This window comes from Pygocentrus nattereri, chromosome 8, assembly GCF_015220715.1.
Source record: "Pygocentrus nattereri isolate fPygNat1 chromosome 8, fPygNat1.pri, whole genome shotgun sequence".
NCBI lineage: Eukaryota > Metazoa > Chordata > Actinopteri > Characiformes > Serrasalmidae > Pygocentrus > Pygocentrus nattereri.
In genome coordinates, this window is record NC_051218.1 from 24611829 (window position 1) to 24634940 (window position 23112).

The following is a 23112-nucleotide window of genomic DNA, read 5'->3' on the forward strand; positions in this document are numbered from 1 at the left end:
GTCTGCCAGACTTAGGTACAGACGTGTGATGTGTACCCCACTGGTAAAGAACACTTTCCTCAGGAATAACCTGCAACTACTGTCACTTTAACTGTAGCACATGTTTACAATTGCACTATTGCACTTTACTACTCATTTCTGCTGCAGATAATCATGTTCCCGGCAAGGCACAGCACTATCCATCCATACCACTGTAATTTATACATTGCACTGTTTCTTGATTAATATATATGGTTGTATATATACTCTTTTGTATTTTTAATGTTATATCTGGCATTCTTAGCGAGGAGCAAAGTAAGCTTTTCATTGTATATAAGGAAACCTGTTTCCTCTGTACATATGACAATAAACACTTTGACCTTGAACTTGATTTTCGTGTGTAATCGCAGCTTGAATTTCTAAATCTGCACTAACAGAGAAAGTTGTTAACAGTATTTGTAAAACAAGTTAGGTTTTCTGAAGCTGAAACTTCCCATGTCTCTGTGGAACCTGCTTCAACAGAATTGCTTATGCACATTCTTGAAGTCCTGGAGGGATTTTCCTTCTCAAACATACCTGATTCAACTCGTTTATTAGTTGTGTTTGAGTGGGGGAACCACCAAACTGCAGGACAGTGGGCCTAATGTTGTGCATTGAAGTCCCTGTAGTTAATAATACTCATTAGTGTCTAATAAATCTGGGATTTTAAATGATTAATCGAAATACCTGTTTTCTACTCTTTCTACAGGTCCACCGGTAAATGTCACCTGTAACATTTTCATCAACAGTTTTGGATCCATTACAGAAACAACAATGGTATGTGTAACACGAGTTCTGATTAGCTTGAAAATGTAAAAAATTTGATTGTTACATATTTTGTTAATTTTTTTAAAGTAATTAGAAGTAAACCTCTGCAGCAAACTAGATTACATTAATGCAATTACTTTTTATTTGATGAACCTAAAAATAGCTAATAATAATTAAATACAGTAGTAATTGTGTAGGCCTTTGCTTTCCTACTAAAACCCATTTAAACATATATTGCAGCTTGCATATGCTATTGCTAGCCAGATGGAAGTCTTGTTAAAGTGTTATTGTTCACTCACTGTTTCCTGCAGGATGCTTATAGTCCTGCAGGGTGAATTTTGAGGTATATTTTGTATCTGTCTCATTGCAGAAGCCAACCTCTTTTCAGCCTCAGTTTCTTGACTATTTGTGTTACATTTGCTTACAGACCTCTCCATGGATCACCACCTTATCGTGGTGGAGAGGTTTGTGTGCTTGAAGGACCCTAGGAGCTATGTTGTCTGGAGCAAAAGCTCCTGGTAGGGTCTCCCATGGCAAACTGGTCCTAGGTGACAGGCCAGACAAAGTGTGATCTATAACCACCCCTATGAGGACAACAAAGCAGGACTTGTGTACCCTGGATTAGGGTTACCGGGGCCCCACCCTGGAGCCAGGCCTGGGGGAGGGGCTCGCCAGCGAGCGTCTGGTGGCCGGGCATTCAATCATGGTGCCTGGCCGGGCCCAGCCCGAAGGAGCTACATGAGTCCCCCCTCCCTTCGACCCACCACCGATGGGAGGGGCAGTAGTAGGGGTGCGGTGCATTGTGGATCGGGCAGTGTCCGAAGGCGTGGGCCTTGGCGTTCTGATCCTCGGTTGCTGAAACTGGCTTTTGGAACTTGGAACGTTACCTCACTGGCGGGGAAGGAGCCTGAGTTGGTGCGCGAGGTTGAGAGATACCGGCTAGATATAGTCGGGCTCACCTCAACACACAGCTTGGGCTCTGGGTCCAATCTCCTTGAGAGGGGCTGGACTTTTTTCTTCTCTGGAGTTGCCCATGGTGAGAGGCGGCGGGCAGGTGTACGTTTTTTTCATAGCCCCTCGACTCGGCGCCTGTATGTTGGGGTTTTCCCCGGTGGACGAGAGGGTAGCTTCCCTACGCCTTCGGGTTGGGGAACGGGTCCTGACTGTTGTCTGTGCTTATGCACCGAACAGCAGTTCAGAATACCCAGCCTTCATAGAGTCCTTGGGAGGGGTGCTTGAGAGTGCTCCTCCTGGAGACTCGATTGTCCTACTGGGGGACTTCAATGCTCACGTGGGCAACGACAGTAAGGCCTGGAGGGGTGTGATTGGGAGGAATGGCCTCTCTGATCTGAACCCGAGTGGTGTTCAGTTTTTGGACTTCTGTGCAAACCACAGTTTGTCCATAACGAACACCATGTTTGAACACAAGGATGTCCATAAGTGCACATGGCACCAGGACACCCTAGGCCGCAGTTCAATGATTGACTTTGTAGTCGTGTCAGCAGACTTGCGGCCATGTGTACTGGACACTTGGGTAAAGAGAGGAGCTGAGCTGTCAACTGATCACCACCTGGTGGTGAGTTGGATCAGGTGGTGGGGGAAGATGCCAGTCAGACCAGGCAAACCCAAACGTATAGTGAGGGTTTGCTGGGAACGTCTGGCAGAAGAACCTGTCAGATTGATCTTCAACTCACACCTCCGTCAGAACTTTGACCAGATTTCGGGGGGAGGTGGGGGACATTGACTCAGAATGGGCCATGTTCCGCTCCTCCATTGTTGAAGCGGCTGACTGTAGCTGTGGTCGCAAGGTAGTTGGTGCCTGTCGGGGCGGTAATCCTCGAACCCGGTGGTGGACACCCCAGGTGAGAGATGCCGTCAAGCTGAAGAAGGAGTCCTACCGGACATGGTTGGCCTGTAGGACACCAGAGGCAGCTGGCAGGTATCGACAGGCCAAGCGATCTGCGGCTTCAGTCGTTGCCAAGGCAAAAACCCGGGTGTGGGAAGAGTTCGGTGAGGCCTTGGAAAGTGACTTTAAGTCGGCTCCGAAAAGATTCTGGCAAACCGTCAGGCGACTCAGAAGGGGAAAGCAGTGTGCCACTAGCACTGTATATAGTGGAGATGGTGTGCTGCTGACTTCAACGTCAAGACGTCATTGGGCAGTGGAAGGAATACTTTGAGGACCTTCTCAATCCCACCAACACGTTCTCCAGTGAGGAGGCAGAGTCTGGGGACACGGGAATAGGCTTGTCCATTACTGAGGCCGAAGTCGCTAAGGTAGTTAAAAAGCTCCTTGGCGGCAGGGCTGCAGGGGTGGATGAGATCCGTCCCGAGTTCCTCAAGGCTCTGGATGTTGTGGGGCTGTCTTGGCTGACACGCCTTTTCAACATTGCGTGGACATCGGGGGTGGTGCCACTGGATTGGCAGACTGGGGTGGTGGTGCCTCTTTTTAAAAAGGGGGACCGGAGGGTGTGTTCCAACTACAGGGGAATCACACTCCTCAGCCTCCCTGGTAAGGTCTATGCAAGGGTACTGGAGAAGAGAGTCCGGCTTATAGTCGAACCTCGGATTCAGGAGGAGCAGTGCGGGTTCCGCCCTGGTCGTGGAGCACTGGACCAACTCTTTACCCTCTCCAGGATTCTGGAGGGTTCATGGGAGTTCATGTCACCGATTCTATTCATAATTTTTATGGATAGAATTTCTAGGCGCAGTCAGGGGATGGAGGGTGTCCGGTTTGGTGACCTCAGGGTCACATCGCTGCTGATTGCAGATGATGTGGTCCTATTGGGGACATCAGGCCGTGAACTTCAGCTTTCACTGGATTGGTTTGCAGCCGAGTGTGAAGCGGCCGGGATGAGGATCAGTACCTCCAAATCCGAGGCCATGGTTCTCACGAGGGAAAGGGTGGAGAGCCCTCTCTGGGTCGGGGATGAGCTCTTGCCTCAAGTGGAGGAGTTTAAGTATCTCGGGGTCTTGTTCACGAGTGATGGTACAAGGGAGCGGGAGATTGACAGGCGGATTGGTGCTGGGTCAGCAGTGATGCGGGCTCTTTACCGGTCTGTTGTGGTAAAGAAAGAGCCGAGCCATAAGGCAAGGCTCTCGATTTACTGGTCGATCTACGTTCCCACCCTCACCTATGGTCATGAGCTTTGGGTAATGACCGAAAGAACGAGATCGCGAATACAAGCGGCCGAAATGAGTTTCCTCCGCAGGGTGGCTGGACTCTCCCTTAGAGATAGGGTGAGAAGTTCGGTCATCCGGGAGGGACTCGGAGTAGAGCCGCTGCTTCTTCACGTCGAGAGGAGCCAGTTGTGGTGGTTCGGGCATGTTGTTAGGATGCCTCCTGGACGCCTCCCTTGGGAGGTGTCACAGGCAAGTCCACCGGGGAGGAGACCCCGGGGAAGACCCAGGACACGCTGGCGTGACTTTATCGCCCAGCTGGCCTGGGAGCGCCTCGGAATCCCTCCCAGGGAGCTAGTGGAAGTGGCTGGGGAAAGGGAGGTCTGGGCTTCATTGCTCAGGATGCTGCCCCCGCGACCCGAACCCCGGAGAAGCGGTAGATAATGGATGGATGGATGGATGGATTTGCTTACAGAATTTGCTGATATTTAGCAGAATATATTCTTCCATCTACCTGTGTTTCCTGTGCTACTGGTTGCCATACAGCCCTAAAGCATAAAAGACCCACTCTCATGGTTAACAATTAAAAAGGTGTTCTTTTCATCAAATGTTGCTCATTTTTCCTCTAAACATACAAGGTAAATATTACTCCAGTTAAAATAGAAGTCCTCCCTTTAGACTTCAACTTGAGTAAAAGTACAAAAGTATTTACCTACAAAATGTACTTAAGTATTGAAAGTAAAAGCACTAAAAGATTATGACACTAATGTCCTGTTACCATTTTTGTAACAAGACTCTTACTTCATTAACTAATTTTAGGTGAAAATACTTTAGTTTCACTCTTGGTAAACCAATCTTTTAATAGAATGTCATTAATTAGTCTGTCACTGGTGTCTATTAAAATGATCATAAGCACAAAACACTGAAGGCAAACCATTTCCATTAGGTAGAACCGAGTGGCTCTTAAATAACTTTTGTGAACAAGCAAAGTTTCAGTTGGCTACAAGTTTAAATTTAATATAAACTTGTGTAACAGTAGGTGAGACCAGAGATCTCGTGTTAAAAAGTGACAGGCACACAGAAAATTACTGACTCAGTGGCTTCCCTCTCTGGCTGTGTCTTTATTGTTCCTGCATACACACACACACACACACACACACACACAAACTGTTTTAAGATTATGCTTGCTGCAACTGCTCTTAGCTCTCCAGTATAGGATAAAGCGCTGCTGGGGTGACTACAAGTACACATTTGCTCATGAAAATAAAGTTAAAACAATATACAGCTTAGCTAGTACATTTTGTTATATGTGATCGTATAGTGGACAAACTGTAGCTTGCACAGGGAGGGAGTTTTTTTTTTTTCTCGAAGCTTCACAGAACACATAATACTTTTTTTTTCCATTAATTCCAAGACAAAATGACTACAACATACCTGCACACACACACACACACACACACACACACACACACACACACACAATCTGTTTTAAGATTATGCTGGCTGCAACTGCCCATAGCTCTATAAAGATGAGAAAAGGAAAGGAAAACAGAAGTTTTTTTAGGGTTTTTTTAAGAACATTTTTTAGCTCATTCCCCAGTTGGCGCCCAGACATTGCCGTCTGCATAGAACATTGCCGACAGCTCCGTCTGGAACTAAAGGATTAAACTTGGTTAAATATACACTAATACTTGTCCAAAACGCAGCACATAAGCACTATGACTGTTATTACAGATGATGCTCGGAAAAATTCATCTCAGAAGTACATATATCTACTAAAATATGAGATTATTCACAGAGCTTTTTCTACACAACTTACCTCCAGCATAGAATAAAGCGCTGCTGGGGGTAAGGGAAGCGCGAAGGGACAAAATTAACAGAAAACGCAAGCTTTGGTAGTTGCACACGTGTCGGCAGGGAATTGTAGTTCAAACTCACACATTAACCTTATATGTAGTATTAATATATAAAGAATCAAGAGTATTAATATATCAAGTATTTTTAGAAATATTAAATATAAAACAACAATTTAGCTCAAAGTAACAAGAAATATATAACAAAAGATGATTTCTTATGGACAATAATTTTGGAAAAATTCACACAACTAAGGGCTACAATTATTATTATTAATTATTGTCTTTTTGTTTTAGCTCTGTTACACCTGCTTTAGGCACAGGTTCACAAATGGGTTTTCCTTTACTATATTTGCATCTGTAGGACTCTGATGCAAATGAAATGAAAGTGTTTGTATAAATCACAACTGCATATGTGTACATATTTCTATATTATGGCCTATTTATACAAAGTTAGGTTGCTTCAAAGAAACAAATGTCTACATTAGTCACTTTCTGCCTGTAATATACATAATTTAAAATAATAAAATAACATTGTATAACATAATATAGCATTGATATGTTTTGCATGTATAATATAAAGATTTGCATCTATACTGTGAGTGAATCTCAAGATGCCCCAAATATTCTGTTGTAACTCCTCCTGTTAGAATAAAGCAATCTGAACCAAAAAATTCACTACATGTGTAATCAATTGCATTACATGCGATGCTGGAAGTGATCTCCATTTTCTGCCAGACACATGAAGGGGTACAGGGGTGTGCACCCGGAAGTTGCAAACGGAGGTATTTAAACATTGCGTGTCCACCTCATCATCAGGGGCATCCCAGCTTTTTCGAAGCTCCATATACTGAGGAGGACATTGCATATTTTTTCATTCAGGTCGGTGTATGTGTGTGTGTGTGTGTGTATATATATATATACGATGGACTGGTGACCAGGGTGTATCCTGCCTTCAGCCCAATGACTGCTGGGATAGGCTCCAGCACCCCCCTGCAACCCTGAGGGAAGCGGCTTAGAAAATGAATGAGTGAATGAATGAATATATATATACACACACACACACACTCAAAGAACTGTAGATGTCAGTGCAACAGGGCAGTGACAGGTAGGTCACAGACAATTTCTTGGGGACTGGAACAATTGTGGTTTCCTTAAAGCACTTGGGAATCACTGACCGTCTTAAGGAGAGGTTAAAGACGTCAGTAAAACCTCAGCCAGCTGGTTGGCACATGCTTTAAGTACCCGGCCGTGGACGCCTTTGGGACCGGGTGCCTTGCGTGGGTTAACTGCCCTGACAGTGGAATGGCTAGAGCACAGCTCTCCTCATCTTCTGGGAGTTTCTCAGCAGGTGAGGTGTTAGTTGCTTTAAAACAGGCATAATGAGCATCAAGTTCATCTGCAAGTGAGGAAGAGCTCCTTTCACAGATCACAGGACAAATGGTATCCAGAAAATTTTGAGGAAGCACATAATGCATCCATTATTAGGATTTTAAACACGTCATGCTGCAGAAAAAGATTTCAGCTTTCAAACACATGGCAGGAGAGAAGGAAAATGACTTCCTGTTCCCTTATAAGAAATTATAGTGTGGTACTATGGGATCTCTACTATGATTTTACAGTCACAGTTTGGAGGTTAGGGAACTAGACCTCTGACCATAAAGTTCAATCCCCTGACCTGGTAGTAAGTTAAGTGATACCTTTTTGATCCCACAACCGGGGAAATTCCACCTCCGCATTTAACCCATCCGTGAAGTGAAACACCACATACACACTAGTGAACACACACACTAGGGGGCAGTGAGCACACTTGCCCGGAGCGGTGGGCAGCCCTATCCACAGCGCCCGGGGAGCAGTTGGGGGTTAGGTATCTTGCTCAGTGTGTGTGCATTCACTAGTGTGTATGTGGTGTTTCACTGCATGGATAGGTTAAATGCGGAGGTGAGATTTTTCTATTGTGGGACTAAGGATGACTTAATCTTAATCTTAATAGTTATTTGGTGAAAAGAAAACTATGTGTGGTGTGCTGTGAGCCTGTCCCCCAGGCCCCGATTACTGGTGCGGGAGCTGGCAGGAAGGTGTGGTCCAAACCTCTGTGCAGATGAAACCTCATGAGGTTGGTGGGGAGAGAAAGAGAACTTCAAGTCCTTTGAAGTTTGATAACTGATAGGTGGGCAGCTTTGGTTTGGTGAGATTTTGTTTGCATATAAAATGAAAGTTAAAATGGCTGCTGCAGACCTTTCTCCTGCCTCCAGCATTCTTTATGTGCCCAGGGTAGCACATGGCATGCTACATTTAGGTCCAATCCCATTTCACCCCTTGCCGCTAACACTTAGCCCTTCCCCTCCATTTTGTGCGCTCATGTCTAGTGGTAGGGTTGTCCCGATTGTCGTTGAGATGGAGGGGTAGGGTGAAGTGTTAGGCCTACATGGCCCTTCAAACTGAGATTTTTCAGAGGCGCACTACAAACAGAGTGTTATGAGAAAAGTCCCAGAATGTCCTGCGAATCTTCGGCAATATGGCTGCACAAGCGACCACATAAATGTAGTATTTCTCTGTTAAAAAGCCGTTGTATTGTAAGAGAACCATTGTAATAGCATTTTTATGGTCATTTCGTTCATAACACGCATAAAAATCGCTAGTAATATGTTGATGTCTCGCTTGCTACCTGGCGAAATTTCCCATTCCACCTTAAATGGTGCAGCAGTTACGTTCTGGTACGTGAGGTTGCCTCACTATTTAAAGTGGAACGGGAAAATTCAGTCATGAAGCTAGCAATTAAAACGTAAAAAGTTCAGCTTAATTTCACCGAAGAATTCTTGGTGTCGATAATAAATAATTGTCATCTCCCTCTTTTAAGGCATATGATGCCCTAAATGTATTTAAGCAGTGAGGAGCTGAACTTTCCCCTCCTCTCCTGTCACTGCAGACTGGCAGGGTCACCTACAGAGCAGTGCTAGTAGCTGTTAGTGAAGTGATGAAATTTTTTGTTTATGTTCTTTTTTTATTCTGTGACTCATTTGATTCATGTGTAAAACTGAAGTTGTGAATGAATCCCGAGCACCCATGCGTTCCAGTCTCCTTCAGCTAAACGGCAAATGTCAGTGTGATATGCCATTATTGCTATAGTATGGAGACAAAGCAGGAAAACATGTCCTGATTATTTTTCCAGGCTATTTTAAATATGATTCACCTGGCCTGTCATGTAACACAAGTGAGATCACCAAAGCTGGAGGTGGCATGTTGGAAATAGCCGGAAAACCTCATCTCATCTGTTTACATAAAAGTCGCTGATGGCAACTGATGATGTATCTGGTTCTTGAAGGGCTGTCCCATTTCATAGGGGGAGGATTTCAACCACTACCTTTTGTAACTTAGTTTCAAGGGGGAGGGTTACACTCAAAAACAAGGGGTAGGGGTAAAAATAAGAAATGGGATTGGGCCTTGGTTACTGGAGTATCTCCAGCATCCACTGTTTTTGGTGTAATGGCATGGTTACTATGGTATCTCTACTACTATTGTTATGCTATTATTAACCATGGTTATACTACCATATTTTAACCAATATTACTATATTATCATATTATCATAGTATCTCCACCATGCCATTCTATTCTGCTTTATTGTTCATGTTTTTTCAGTTTACCATGCTTTACCTTACATTCAGGTTGGTTTATAAAAGGGGTAAACATTGTGGCAGTATAACAATATGAACATAGTTACCATAGGATACTATAGTAGACCACTTTATTTTCCCTCTGGGATCTGCAATTTATAAAAAAATTCTGATTCTGATGGTTAACTGTACAGTAAGCATAGTTAATATAAATCACAGACAAAATCACAGTATAAACAAGGTTACCATAAGAAACAAAAAAATTGTTTTGCTGAGCTGATAAGGGGTGCTGCAACCCACAGGTACAGAGGAGAAGAGCTGCCCCATTCATATTTTAACCAGTGAACCTCCCTTCTGATAATAGGTACTTTAAGCAGGGATGGCTGAAGGGAAAGCCTCTGCAACAGGAAACACAGCAGTCACTATGCAACAATTCTACCTCAATGGCAGAATGGAGTATTTTACTGTCTTTGCTCACCTGATGATGTCTTAATAAAAATGGAAAATTCTACAAAAGTAACCAGTATTTTTGAAAAGTATATGCTGAATTCACTAAAGGAATAATGTTATTTAGTGTTGTGAAGTGTAAATAAAGTTCTAATTCAACACAAAAGAAAATGTGAGCGTATCATGTTAACAGGTTGAGTATTAACATGGTATTACAAAAAATGTACAACAAAGTTAACACAAAATTATGTGTACATTTTAATGTGGTTATTTCCACATTAACACAAAATTAGGTGTGGTAAATGTGGGTATTGCCCATTATTATGGGGCAGTCATGGGCTGGAGGTTAGGGAACTGGCCCTGTGACCGGAAAGTTGCCGGTTCGATCCCCAGCGCCGACAGTATTTGACTGAGGTGTCCTTGAGCAAGACACCTAACTCCCAACTGCTCCCTGGGCACCATGGATAGGGCTCACTGCCCCCTAGTGTGTGTGCTCACTAGTGTGTATGTAATGTTTCACTTCACCGATGGGTTAAATGCGGAGGTGAAATTTCTCTGTTGTGGGACTACTAAGTATCACTTAACTTATTAACCCAAAATTATATATGTGTGTTAATATGGGTATTCCAACGTGTATTGACTCCCAAAACCTGCCATATACTGAAAGGATGTGTAGCTGTCTAGAAGCTATTACTGAGAAAGGGGAATCGACAAAAAAGAAGAAGCATCGCAATAGAACTGGACATTGAGGTTTTTGAAAGTAACAGGCAATACCATTTGCACACTGCTAAGAAGGTGACCTACCAAACTATAAAGCTGATGTTGCTCTCAGAACATTGGGCCAGCCACCACAGAGTCCAGACCTCAGAATCTTTGAATGATTTATTTTCAATCAATTGTGAAAAATACAAAATGCTAGACTGAACTTCTATTTGTAGAAAAATATCCCTGTAGGTTTCTTTGAAAAACTGAAAGCAAGTCTCATAAAAAGGTTGGAAGCTGTAATAAAGGCAAAGAGTGGGCACAATAAATACTGTAACATTGGATAATATATTTTGTAGTTCTGCTTCTGTTTAATTTTCTGTTAACCATATTTCTTCTTTTTGAATAGCATACTTAATGGCTGTTTTGACTCAAAATAAATAAATAAAGGATGGTCTCTGATTTTTACATGGTAGCTGAAGCTAAATGATAATGATTCATAATAATGAACCTTAATAATTTGCTAATTTTATCAATTATTTGCTAATAAATAGATTTTAGTCAAAGTTATGATGATTTGATAGTAAAAAATAAGTAACAAACATTGATCAATTAAAAAGGTTTTAGGTTTATTGCAATTATTATGCTACATTATGTCTAAAATATATATATACAATATCTAAAATAATGTTGATTATTAATATTACTATATTATTTATGTTACTATTAAAACACATTGCTTACACATTACCATTCATTCTGTAGAGTTAATTAATGTATCTATATTGGGAAATGTAACTAACTTAAGTAATAAGTTAATAATAATAATATTTCCAGCTTTTTTGTAATTAACATTCAGTAAATGTTTGTTCTACAGTTCCTGTGTGTTTTGTGGTCAGTGAGCTACTGTTCAAGAATATTAAAACTAATAATGTTAAAAGTGATAGTCTAAAAATATGATGAATCAAGTTTTGTATTTGTTTTATTTTAGGCAAGTTTTAGATTGGAATAAGTTTTCTCTATAATGATTTGCATTTTATAATATGTTTCTCTTCAGGACTACAGGCTTAATGTGTTTCTGCGTCAACAGTGGAATGACCCTCGACTGGCTTACAGCGAGTATCCCGACACATCTCTGGATCTGGACCCCTCTATGCTGGACTCTATATGGAAACCTGATCTCTTCTTTGCCAACGAGAAGGGTGCAAACTTCCACGAAGTCACTACAGACAACAAGCTACTACGGATCTTCCAGAATGGAAATGTACTGTATAGCATCAGGTAACATGTGATAAGATTTAAATAGGAAGAAATATGTTGTTATTGTAGAAACCCAATTTTGGATATTTGTGTTAAAATGCTGCCAAGGCAACACAAATGTCTAATTTAGTTTTGCTCTGAATCAAATATGTCAGATGTCGTTAGAAAGTTTTGGTGACCATTCCCAGAGGAAAGAAATAAATTAGATCTCCTCTTTATCTTATTTATGTCTCCTAGATATTGTTAAGTCCTACTTGCATTGTTAAAATGAATCAGTTTTCTCATGTTCCTAAAATCTGGCTTCTGAGAAACAACTATCAGAATTCAGAAATCATTCATCCTTTATTATTAAAATACGGAGACTTGTTTTACTTCTCCTGAGACAAAGACATATTGTTTTTAAGAGATATGCTTCCTTTGGGTTTCTATGAATACCATTCATAGTACATTAGAATTTAATAGGGCATTACAAGGTTGGCTAGAAATATGTATAAACGTATGTTACACAATATAGCTAGTTTATTATGTATTAAGTATTATGTTATCTGTAACAGGTCAAACAGAGTCAGATGCTCACCGCTTTTCGTCATTGAAAAACAGGCATGGGTCAGTTCCAGAAAGCTTAAGAGTACAAAAAACACAATCATACCAAAATGGCTTACAGTCCAAAATGGGACAAGCAAAAACATAGTCAAAAAATACATGCAGAGGGTCAAGATCCAAAAAACAACAACCAAGCAGACAATCCAAAAGGGCAAGGTAAAAGGCACAAAGTCAAAACAACAAGGCAAAGGTCATACACAAGAAACACAAAACAAAATAAAAGCTCAGGAGGCTCACAGAATGGCGGCAATACTTTACAATGATCCCAACTAAAGCCTGGGCATATATACTAAGCTAAATCAGTCATGTGAGCATAAAGCATGAGTCCAGGTAAGTATCTTTATCTGTAGTTTGTGTAGCAGTCAGGTGATCTCCCAGGGAATTCTGGAAGATCGAGTCCGAATCCACTGAGGTACTTGGAGGATGCGTGACACTTATTAAAACATGGTGCACGCACTTCTGTGCAGCCTGCAATTGAGTAGACTGAAGTCCTACAGCTCCCACTTTTTTCTCTTAATGTCAACACATAATAACATTTCAACATTTGTGATTTGACAACCTACTCCAAAGCCATGTTCAGCACTGTATGAGGCACCACAATTTAGAGTCATATTCTACTTGAGAGTGAACTTTCAAGCACAAAATAGAGAAAAGATATGAGCTACAGCTATCTCGCCAAGTCTACCTGGAGGATTTTAAAACCAAAATTGCTACCCTCAGAACTTGAATATGCACTCAGAAGCTCTTTGGATGAAGGCACTATCCAACACTCAAAATTATGCCATGATTTGTGGAATTAACTCAGAAAGCTTCGCCAGTGCCACAAAGAGGTAACTGTGGAGCAGGCAACCATGACAAAGAAATGTTACGACCTCAAGTCCAAAAGTCGGTGACAAAATTTATATTTATATTAAATAAGAATCATCAGAGTCCTGTAGGGAGTGGAGAGAGCCCACTTTACTCATTTTATGTCAGAGTTCTTTGCAGGGGTACTGGGGCCTGAGAACTTTACATCTCCTGTGATCATTGATTCTCCTCCCCACAGAACTCTGGCCCCCAGACCAAGGAAGGGTGAGAGCCCTCATTCTATTTAGTATGGCGGCCCTACTGTGCCGAAAAGGTTAGTTCAACCCAGTGAAAGCTATGCTGTGAAAGGCAAAGATAAAATATGGTCTATTCTTCCGTGCTGTCCTCTCTGTGAAATTGAATGGCATTAAGTTTGACATTTCGGAATCAGCTGTGGAGTTCTGCCATTGTGTAATATTGGTTAGCTTCAAGATCTTCTGCATGATCTATAATAGTTGACATTTACTTTTTCTTCTTTTTTTTTTACAACTTCAATAAAAATGAAAATTGCCCACAATTGATAACTAAGGACAACAAAGTGAATCCAAGCTCTTGTATTTTAGTTCTATTTTTATCCTGGTTACAATATATTATGACTGTTAGGTTATGCTTAGGCAGATATATGTATTTAAAATATGTTTAATTTTTATAGATCTAAATGGCTGCTGCTAAATAGCAGTTCAGAAGTAGTTTAGCTTTTGTAGAGACTACTTAATGTTCGGATTAATGCTATTTTGGGTTTTTCTTGCCTTTCAATTTGGGAAAGGCAGTGAAGCATGGGGGGGCAGTGTTTGCTCTGTTCTTTTTTTTCAAGGCAGCTTGGTAAAATAACACTTGAAAATAGAGTTAATGTCTAAGTAACAGGACTAGGTAGCTACGACATCTTGATGTGTTAAAGGGGAAAGCCTAGTGCATGTCAGCTGGAACATAAAGGGCCTACTGTGAAGTGGGGAAGGGCTTTGACTCATTTGAAAAAGCTCAATGCTGAAATTGCATTTCTAACGAACACACTTGAGAAACCAAGATCATTCTTGGTTGTGAAAGGACTGGGTAAGTCAAGTGTTCCATTTCAATTTTCAACCATCTAATCTTAGCTTCATGTCTCTGCATGTGTCCTTTTTCACTTTTTTGCATCCTTTGCTGACTTTAATACACATTAGCTATTTATGGGTGGGGTCACATCTGCCGCCTGCCATTCTGCTCCCCACCTTTGAACTCTTAAGTCTGCCATCTTGTGTATATATACCCTGCGTTTGCAGGTGTTCATTGCAAAGTCTTGTTTGGTGTTTCCACAGTTTTGAGCGTTTATGTTTCTGATTTGGTTTTCTGGTATTTTGACTTTGTCTTTTGGTTTGTCTTTGACAACTCTGTTGGATTTGCCCTCTTTGGATTTGTCAGCTTTCTGTGGCCTGCTTTTCTGGATTTCTGACCCTCTGCTTGTTATTGCCTACTTTGCATCTGGAATTAAACTTGCACTTGACTCCAGCCCCTTGTGTGAAGCACCTCATGACAGGTGCTGACAAGCACCTGTGTGCTTGACCCTACATAGGTTATCTAATGAAGCCTATCACTTACAAAATCTGCTCAATAAATTAGATCTTTCCATAGTACTAAATCACTGACCCTTGGGAGTTCAAGTATCCAGAAGCCTTCCCACAGTTGCTGTTTTCATTAAGAACAGACTCCTGTTTTCAAATCTTCATAGACAATTTCAATATTATTTACTGTTCTAGTCCAAACCTCCAAAGCCCAGAGGTACTCCTGTCACTAGATGCTGAAAAAGCATTTGACTGGGTTGATTGAAATTTCCTTTTTTTCTGTTTTGGAGAGTTTTGGTGCATCAGTCTTCTCTATGCCTCACCCTTGGCTTCTGTCCAGGCCAAATTTTTTTCCTCTACAGCAGAGCACGAGACAAGGGTGGGCTTTCTCTCTTCAGTTGTTTGTAATCTTTGTCGAGCCTTTGGCTATTGCCCTACACTCACTCAGGGGATATTTAGAGGAGAGAGGGAGCGCAAAATGTCTTTATATGCAGACAACTTACTTTTCTATGTCAGAAACTCTCAAATTTCCTTTCAAGTTGGCTGACAGGTTCTTCAGATACCTGGTCAGTACCTGATCTGTCTTTGACTTGTTTAAATTGGTCTGTATTTGAACATATGATCAGTGATTTTGGTCGGTGGCCTCATTTCTGTTAATGCCTGGTAGGGAGAGTTAACCTCTTAAACTCCAAGCCTATTTTTGCCAATTTTCGCCTGAAATGACATACCCAAATATTAATGCTTTTTACTCAAATATTATATAATATAAATATAAGTATTATTACTCAAAAGCCTTTACAAAATTAATTGAAAACACTTGAAATTATTGAAATTAAACTATAATGGCATAAATATGGTAAAAATAGGAAAAAATACAAGGCGCTTTTCAAAATTTCTTTTTTTGTTTTAGATTTTAGGGACCATAAACTGAAGAGGTCATGTCCATGAAATGTTTTTGCAGTTCCATATTTTGCCCCTTGGGGTCAAATTTTTACCATGTAAAATTTTAAACTGATTACCCTCACTGATCAGAAGTTATTCACTCTAGAGCAGATAGTGTACATACATTTCTGTGTACATTTCTCCAAGTGTCCCTTTGGAAGTCTCCAAAGGACCACAACCTCTCCAAATTGAAAAAAACTAATTTTCTAACAATTTTTGCAGGAAAAAAAGTGTTTATGTATTACCTACTCTTGATGGCAACATCCTATGGTGTATTTCTTTACATTATTTGACAAAATTTTGTTATAACAACAATTTCAACTGTATTATAAAAGCCAAATAAAGCGCACTTGACGCTAATCTTCCGGGTTATATCTCGCCTCCCCTGTTGCGCGTCCGCCTAACGTGGCACCTGGTTGGTCGACAGGTTTGAGTGACGTGTCGTTGGAAAGGGGAGAATCTCAGCTTTACGACCACGTGTGTTTGAAAGCCATAGCGCAAGGAGATCATATTTTAATTTTGGTTTAAATTAGACATAAAAGATTTTTGCCTTCTGTTTTTTACAAGCACTCTTTGCACAAAAAAGAGGATTACTACCGAACGCATTACCGGAAATACACGGGTGTGGTGTCATTTTGAAGCCAACAAGGAGAGGTAAGAGAAAGTCTAAGCTGATGGCGTGTGACGCGTTCCGCCGACCGGCAGGGGTCGTTACGCATCAAGGTTCAGTTTTCGCAAAAAAAAATCTCCTGTTTGAAACGCCACACTCTTTTGGCTCTAATTCGGAAACCCTACAGTAAAACGCATCATCGCATCGTAATCCGGAGAGCCAGACGGTTTGAATGATGTATAACATGCCCACATTGGATCAAATATGGATTTATAAAAACCGCAAATATAAAAAAATATTAAGCTTATTTTTTAATAAAACTTTTGCTAACAAGGTATATTTCGCCCAAAATATTTATTTTCTGAAAGGAAATACAGCTAAACTGGCTAGATAGCTGGCAAGCAGAGGTTCTAAGCTTTCATATGACATAATGGGTGTCTATATTGACCCTATAATTATTCATAAACACTGGCAAACATTAATTATGACACATTTCCGCACGTTAAGAGGCTTTAAATATGTATATTCTCCCCAAATTCTTATATCTTTTCAGAAATCATCTGTTTTATTTGGAGCAGAGCCCCTAGAATTATAAAATAATTTTTACAAAGACCAAAACAGGTATGGGATTGTCTAACTTTCTGTGTTATTCAAGCCTATGAATAAAACAATCAACCTCCCTGGTTGGAAACTGAGCTGGTCTCATATCATGCTACTTCTCTTGCCATACTATTATTGTCTTCTTATCTTCCACAGCTGCACTGCTCAAAAAAATAAAGGGAACACTCAAATAACACATCCTAGATCTGAATGAATGAAATATTGTCATTGAATACTTTGTTCTGTACAAAGTTGAATGTGCTGACAACAAAATCACACAAAAATCATCAATGGAAATCAAATTTATTGACCAATTGAGGCCTGGATTTGGAGTCACACACAAAATTAAAGTGGAAAAACACACTAAAGGCTGGTCCAACTTTGATGTAATGTCCTTAAAACAAGTCAAAATGAGGCTCAGTATTGTGTGTGGCCTCCACGTGCCTGTATGACCTCCCTACAATGCCTGGGCATGCTCCTGATGAGGTGGCGGATGGTCTCCTGAGGGATCTCCTCCCAGACCTGGACTAAAGCATCCGCCATCTCCTGGACAGTCTGTGGTGCAACGTGACGTTGGTGGATGGAGCGAGACATGATGTCCCAGATGTGCTCAATCGGATTCAGGTCTGGGGAACGGGTGGGCCAGTCCATAGCTTCAATGCCTTCATCTTGCAGGAACAGCTGACACACTCCAGCCACATGAGGTCTAGCATTGTCCTGCTTTAGGAGGAACCCAGGGCCAACCGCACCAGCACATGGTCTCACAAGGGGTTTGAGGATCTCATTTCGGTACCTAATGTCAGTCAGGCTACCTCTGGCGAGCTCATGGAGGGAAATGCCACCCCACACCATTACTGACCCACTGCCAAAACGGTCATGCTGAAGGATGTTGCAGGCAGCAGATCGCTCTCCACGGCGTCTCCAGACTCTGTCACGTCTGTCACATGTGCTCAGTGTGAACCTGCTTTGTGAAGAGCACAGGGCGCCAGTGGCGAATTTGCCAATCCTGGTGTTCTCTGGCAAATGCCAAGTGTCCTGCATAGTGTTGGGCTGTGAGCACAACCCCCATCTGTGGACGTCGGGCCCTCATACCATCCTCATGGAGTCGGTTTCTAACCCTTTGTGCAGACACATGCACATTTGTGACCTGCTGAAGGTCATTTTGCAGGGATCTGGCAGTGCTCCTCCTGTTCCTCCTTGCATAAAGGCGGAGGTAGCGGTCCTGCTGCTGGGTTGTTACCCTCCTACGGCCTCCTCCACGTCTCCTGGTGTACTGGTCTGTCTCCTAGTAGCGCCTCCAGCCTCTGGACACTACGTTGACAGACACAGCAAACCTTCTTGCCACAGCTCGCATTGATGTGCCATCCTGGATGAGCTGCACTACCTGAGCCACTTGTGTGGGTTGTAGAGTCCGTCTCATGCTACCATGAGTGTGAAAGCACCACCAACATTCAAAAGTGACCAAAACATCAGCAGAAAGCATAGGTACTGAGAAGTGGTCTGTGGTCCCCACCTGCAGAACCACTCATTTATTGAGTGTGTCTTGCTAATTGCCAATAATTTCCTCCTGTTGTCTATTCCATTTGCACAACAGCATGTGAAATTAATTGTCAATCAGTGTTGCTTCCTAAGTGGACAGTTTGTTTTCACAGAAGTTTGATTTACTTGGAGTTATATTGTGTTAAGTGTTCCCTTTATTATTTTTTTGAGTAGTGTAGATTAGATCTAATACAACAGCCTTTCCTAGAGCACTGAATAGCACCCAGTGGGACTCTTTGTTTTCTGTTGATCCCTTGTCTAGGAGGATACAATTATATATCAATAACCTTTTGTCTAATCAATTGAAAGACCATAGGAGGAGGATTCAGGCATTACAAAAGTGGGCTGTACCTAATGTATGATATCAATACATCCAAAGCTGCTTTTTTCTTGGTTGATGCTGTATATTGTGTTTGTACTGTATGTGTTTCAATGTTATGTCTGTCTGAGTGCAGTACTTCTATACACATTTTTAATATATTATAAAATCTGCATGATGTGCTCATTGTTTGACTGTTAACTAAAACACCAATAAACAGGTGTTAGAAAAAATGTGGCATGCAAGCTTTTGATTTCTATAGAGGTCAAAAAGGTCAAACATATCAGCCAGCAGATAAGTGGCTGATTCTAGTACTCTGTGCCTATGATGGATCTGGACTGGATCAGGACATTACTAGTAAGAGCATTAAACTGTTCAAAATACAGTCTCTAAACTTGTGTACACAGTTCTTAATCTTACAAAATTTATATCCATCATTTAGATTGACTTAATAATAATTTAGATTGACATAATGACACTGTGTACAAAAAAATAGGAGTGGTCCTACAGCAGATCTGTATGGAACACCATCATTTTGTGAATTCAGAAAATCTTTCACATGTATTTACTGGTAGCAGTCAAAATCTGAACCAAGAGAGTGCAAGTCCCAGTTCTTTTTTCTAATGTAGTGCATTGTTATGGTCTAGTGTGCTAAATACTGCACTGAAAACAAGTGGTATGAACAAAGACATGCGCTGGTTATCCAGCAATAGATATTTACTAGATTGCCTTCCCTGTAAATTAAATTCTCAGTAAAAGATGCATTTCTTAGATCTGTGGTGATTTTAGAACAGTTTACATCAGACCGTATGTGTACTTTTTTTGGCACACCTTAAAAAACCTTAAAGCAAATCTAAAAGTATAAAGTATTTTTGGATTCATCTGATGTATGTGTATATGTATACTGTTTCAGCCTTATTCCAAAATGGATTAAATAAATATTTTCCCTCGAAATTCTAGTGACAAAAAGTGGCAAAGGTTTGTTTGAATGTTTTGCAAATTTATTAAAAATAAAAATAAACAAAATCACATGTACATAAGTATTCATAGCCTTTGCTCCAATACTTTGTTGAAGCACCTTTGGCAGCAATTACAGCCTCAAGTCTTTTTGAGTATGATGCTACAAGCTTGGCACACCTAATTTTGGGCAGTTTCTCCCATTCTTCTTTGCAGAACCTCTCAAGCTTCATCAGGTTGGATGGGGAGCGTGGGTACACAGTCATTTTCAGATCTCTCCAGAGATGTTCAATCGGGTTTAAGTCTGGGCTCTGGCTGGGCCACTCAAGAACATTCACCCCGAAGCCAATCTTGGCTGTGTGTTTAGGGTCGTTGTCCTTTTGGAAGTGAACCTTTGCCCCAGTCTGAGGTCTAGAGCACTCTGGAGCAGGTTTTCTTCAAGGATGTCTCTGTACATTGCTGCATTCATCTTTCCATCGACCTTGACTAGTCTCCCAGTTCCTGCTGCTGAAAAACAACCCCATAGCATGATGCTGCCACGGCCATGCTTCACTGTAGAGATGGTTTTGACCAGGTGATGAGCGGAGCCTGGTTTCCTCCAGACATGACGCTTGGCATTAAGGCCAGAGAGTTCAATCTTTTCCAGAGAATTTTGTTTCTCATGGTCTGAGAGTCCTTCAGGTGCCTTTTTGTCAAACTCTAAGAGGGCTGTCTTATGCCTTTTACTGCAGAATGGCTTCCGTCTGGACACTCTACCACACAGGCCAGATTGCTGGAGTGGTGCAGAAATGGTTGCCCTTCTGCAAGGTTCTCTTCTCTCCACAGAGCAATACTGAAGCTCTGTCAGAGTGACCTTTGGGTTTCGCTTCCCTGCTGAAGGCCCTACAAGTCATTTTCGTCCACACAACTGCCACTCACTGGATGTTTTCTCTTTTTCGGACCATTCTCTGTAAACACTAGACATGGTTGTATGTGAAAATCCCAGTAGATCAGCAATTTCTGAAATAGTCAGACTAGCCTGTCTGGCCTCAACAACCATGCCATGTTCAAAGTCACTTAAATCACCTTTCTTCCCCATTCTGATGCTCGCTTTGCACTTCAGCAAGTTGTCTTGACCACCTCTATATACCTAAATGCATTGAGTTGCCATGTGATTGGCTGATTAGCTATTTGTGTACCTAATAAAGTGGCCAGTGAGTGTATATACATACATATACATTGAAACTCATCATGAAAAATACTTTAAAGTATAAAGGATTCCTCAGTTCCCAAGCACTTACAGAGGTGATGCAACATTGTTGGAAAGAAGTTGGAATTGTAAAATATCTTGGTATGCTGAAGCATGAATTTCTAGGCCAACACTTGAAAAAAAACCCCATAGCATTATTCCTCCTCCACCAAACTTTACCTTCAGCACAATGCAGTCAGGCAGGTAATGTTCTCCTGACATTGACCAATCCCAGACTCGTCCATCTGACTGGCACTTAGGGAAGCGTGACTCCAGAGAATGCGTTTCCATTGCTGTGGAGCCCAGTGGCAGCATGCTTTACACCACTCCCCTCTGACACTTGGCATTGTGCATTTTGATCTTATTCTTTTATGTAACTGCTTAGCCGTGGAAACCATTCTCGTAAAGCTCCTGATGGTTATTTTTGTGATGTTGATTCCAGGGGCAATTTAGAACATTTTGGGAAGTGATTCAACAGAGGATAGACACTGTGCAATTCAGCTCTTGCCAGCCCTACTCTGAGTTTGCATGGTCTACCGTGTCATGGCTAAGCTGTTGTTGCTCCTAGGCCCACTTAACGATAAGAGCACTTACAGTTAAAGGGGGCAGATCTAGCAGGACAGAAATTTCACAAACTGACTTGTGGCAGAGGTGGCATCCTATGATTGCCCAATCTGCTGCCAGTGTTTGTTTCTCAAGAGTACAAGGCTGTGAATGTTTGTTTTTTTCCCACCTGTTAGCAATGGGTGTGACAAACACCTGAACATAGTAATTAGGTGGGGTGTCCCAATACTTTTGTCTGTATAGTGTATATATCCAGTGAACTCTGGTGCAGTCTGCTGCATGTGTGGATTATGTGATTGGTTCATTTTGTAATGTAACTGCTTAGACATATTGTATTACTTCTCTTTTCAAGTTTGATGATGATGGATAAAGAATTTTTATGGACAAAAAGTTTTTTTACTGCTTGAGTGTATCCAGGGAGAACAATAAACAGCAGAAAACAGATTAAGCTAGTACCTGCTACTTTGCACACACACAGAAATGTGATGTATGGAATTGTGCAATCGATCCACATTTCAAATGGAATTCTTATGTATAGAAGCAAACCAGTGATAATGCCTAATTCCTACCAAAGTTTGTCTATGCCAACTTTAATCTGTTTGACTGAGAAGAGTTGTGAGGTATAAATACAAACATTCTTTGTTATCTTTTACTTTTGTTGTAAAACAGGCTGTAGACAGTTCTAGCATGTACATCCTGGGTTTTAGTTTAGTGCACAGCACTGCTCAGTTTCTCTGCCTATTTGCTCAGTACTTGGCATGTAGAATGTTATTTGGAATGAACCAGCTTTATTTGAAATTGTTCATGAACAGAGCTGTCTGTAGAGGTTGTGTTTCATGTAGCATGAACGGATACGCTTTGTCCGTACATGATGGTCTATTCAGATTTACAGTGTGACTCACCAAAGAACAAGATTTCTAAAATCGCAAAGTGCATGGCTTTAAAGCTTCAGCTAAAGCTCAGCCAGCCAAATAACAAGACATAAAGCTCCACAAGTGACCTTCTCGGATGCTTTAGCCTTGGATGTGATTTCTACTGTCACCGGGCTGCAGATAGTGATGTTGAAAGAGACAGATGAGGTGTACTTACTCACATGTTGACTACAATGCACACATTATGCGTGTTTATATATGGGCCATTAGACTTAAAGGAATATCTGTGATTTTATATATTTTTGCATAATTAAATTATTAAAATAAAAACATAGTCATTCAGGGATTTGATGTAAAATATTCTGTTCCAGAGAAACTTACCAAGTCAGAACTCTTCACTGTTGAGGTAATGGGAACCAGACATCTTAAGTATTTATTGTCTCAACTTACATCATAGAAAAGGGGTGTGAAACTCACTCACTAAAGGAATATTTAAAAAATCTTAACTAATCAGTGGGATAACTGTGTTATTATTTTATTTTTACTACAAAGCATCTTTTTTCCAAACTCCATCTAGACTGGATGATTGGTGTGGTATTTTCCATGTTTGCTTGAGTCTAATGTGTCATTATTACAAACTAACAGAGGATTGTGTAAGGCATTTAGTTTGCTATTACTGAGAAGCCATGTGATCAGAAAGCACAGTAACTTGT

The 23112-nt window shown here is 41.2% G+C and overlaps 1 protein-coding gene across 1 annotated transcript in view; it reads left to right on the plus strand.

The window, feature by feature from the left end:
• Positions 1-23112, plus strand: part of glra4a (glycine receptor, alpha 4a) — a 62894-nt gene that overhangs the window by 14498 nt on the left and 25284 nt on the right. The window contains exons 11-12 of the mRNA XM_017698293.2: positions 728-795; positions 11579-11802. Of these exons, the coding sequence (XP_017553782.2) occupies positions 728-795; positions 11579-11802 (292 nt within the window). The remainder of the gene's footprint in view (positions 1-727; positions 796-11578; positions 11803-23112) is intronic.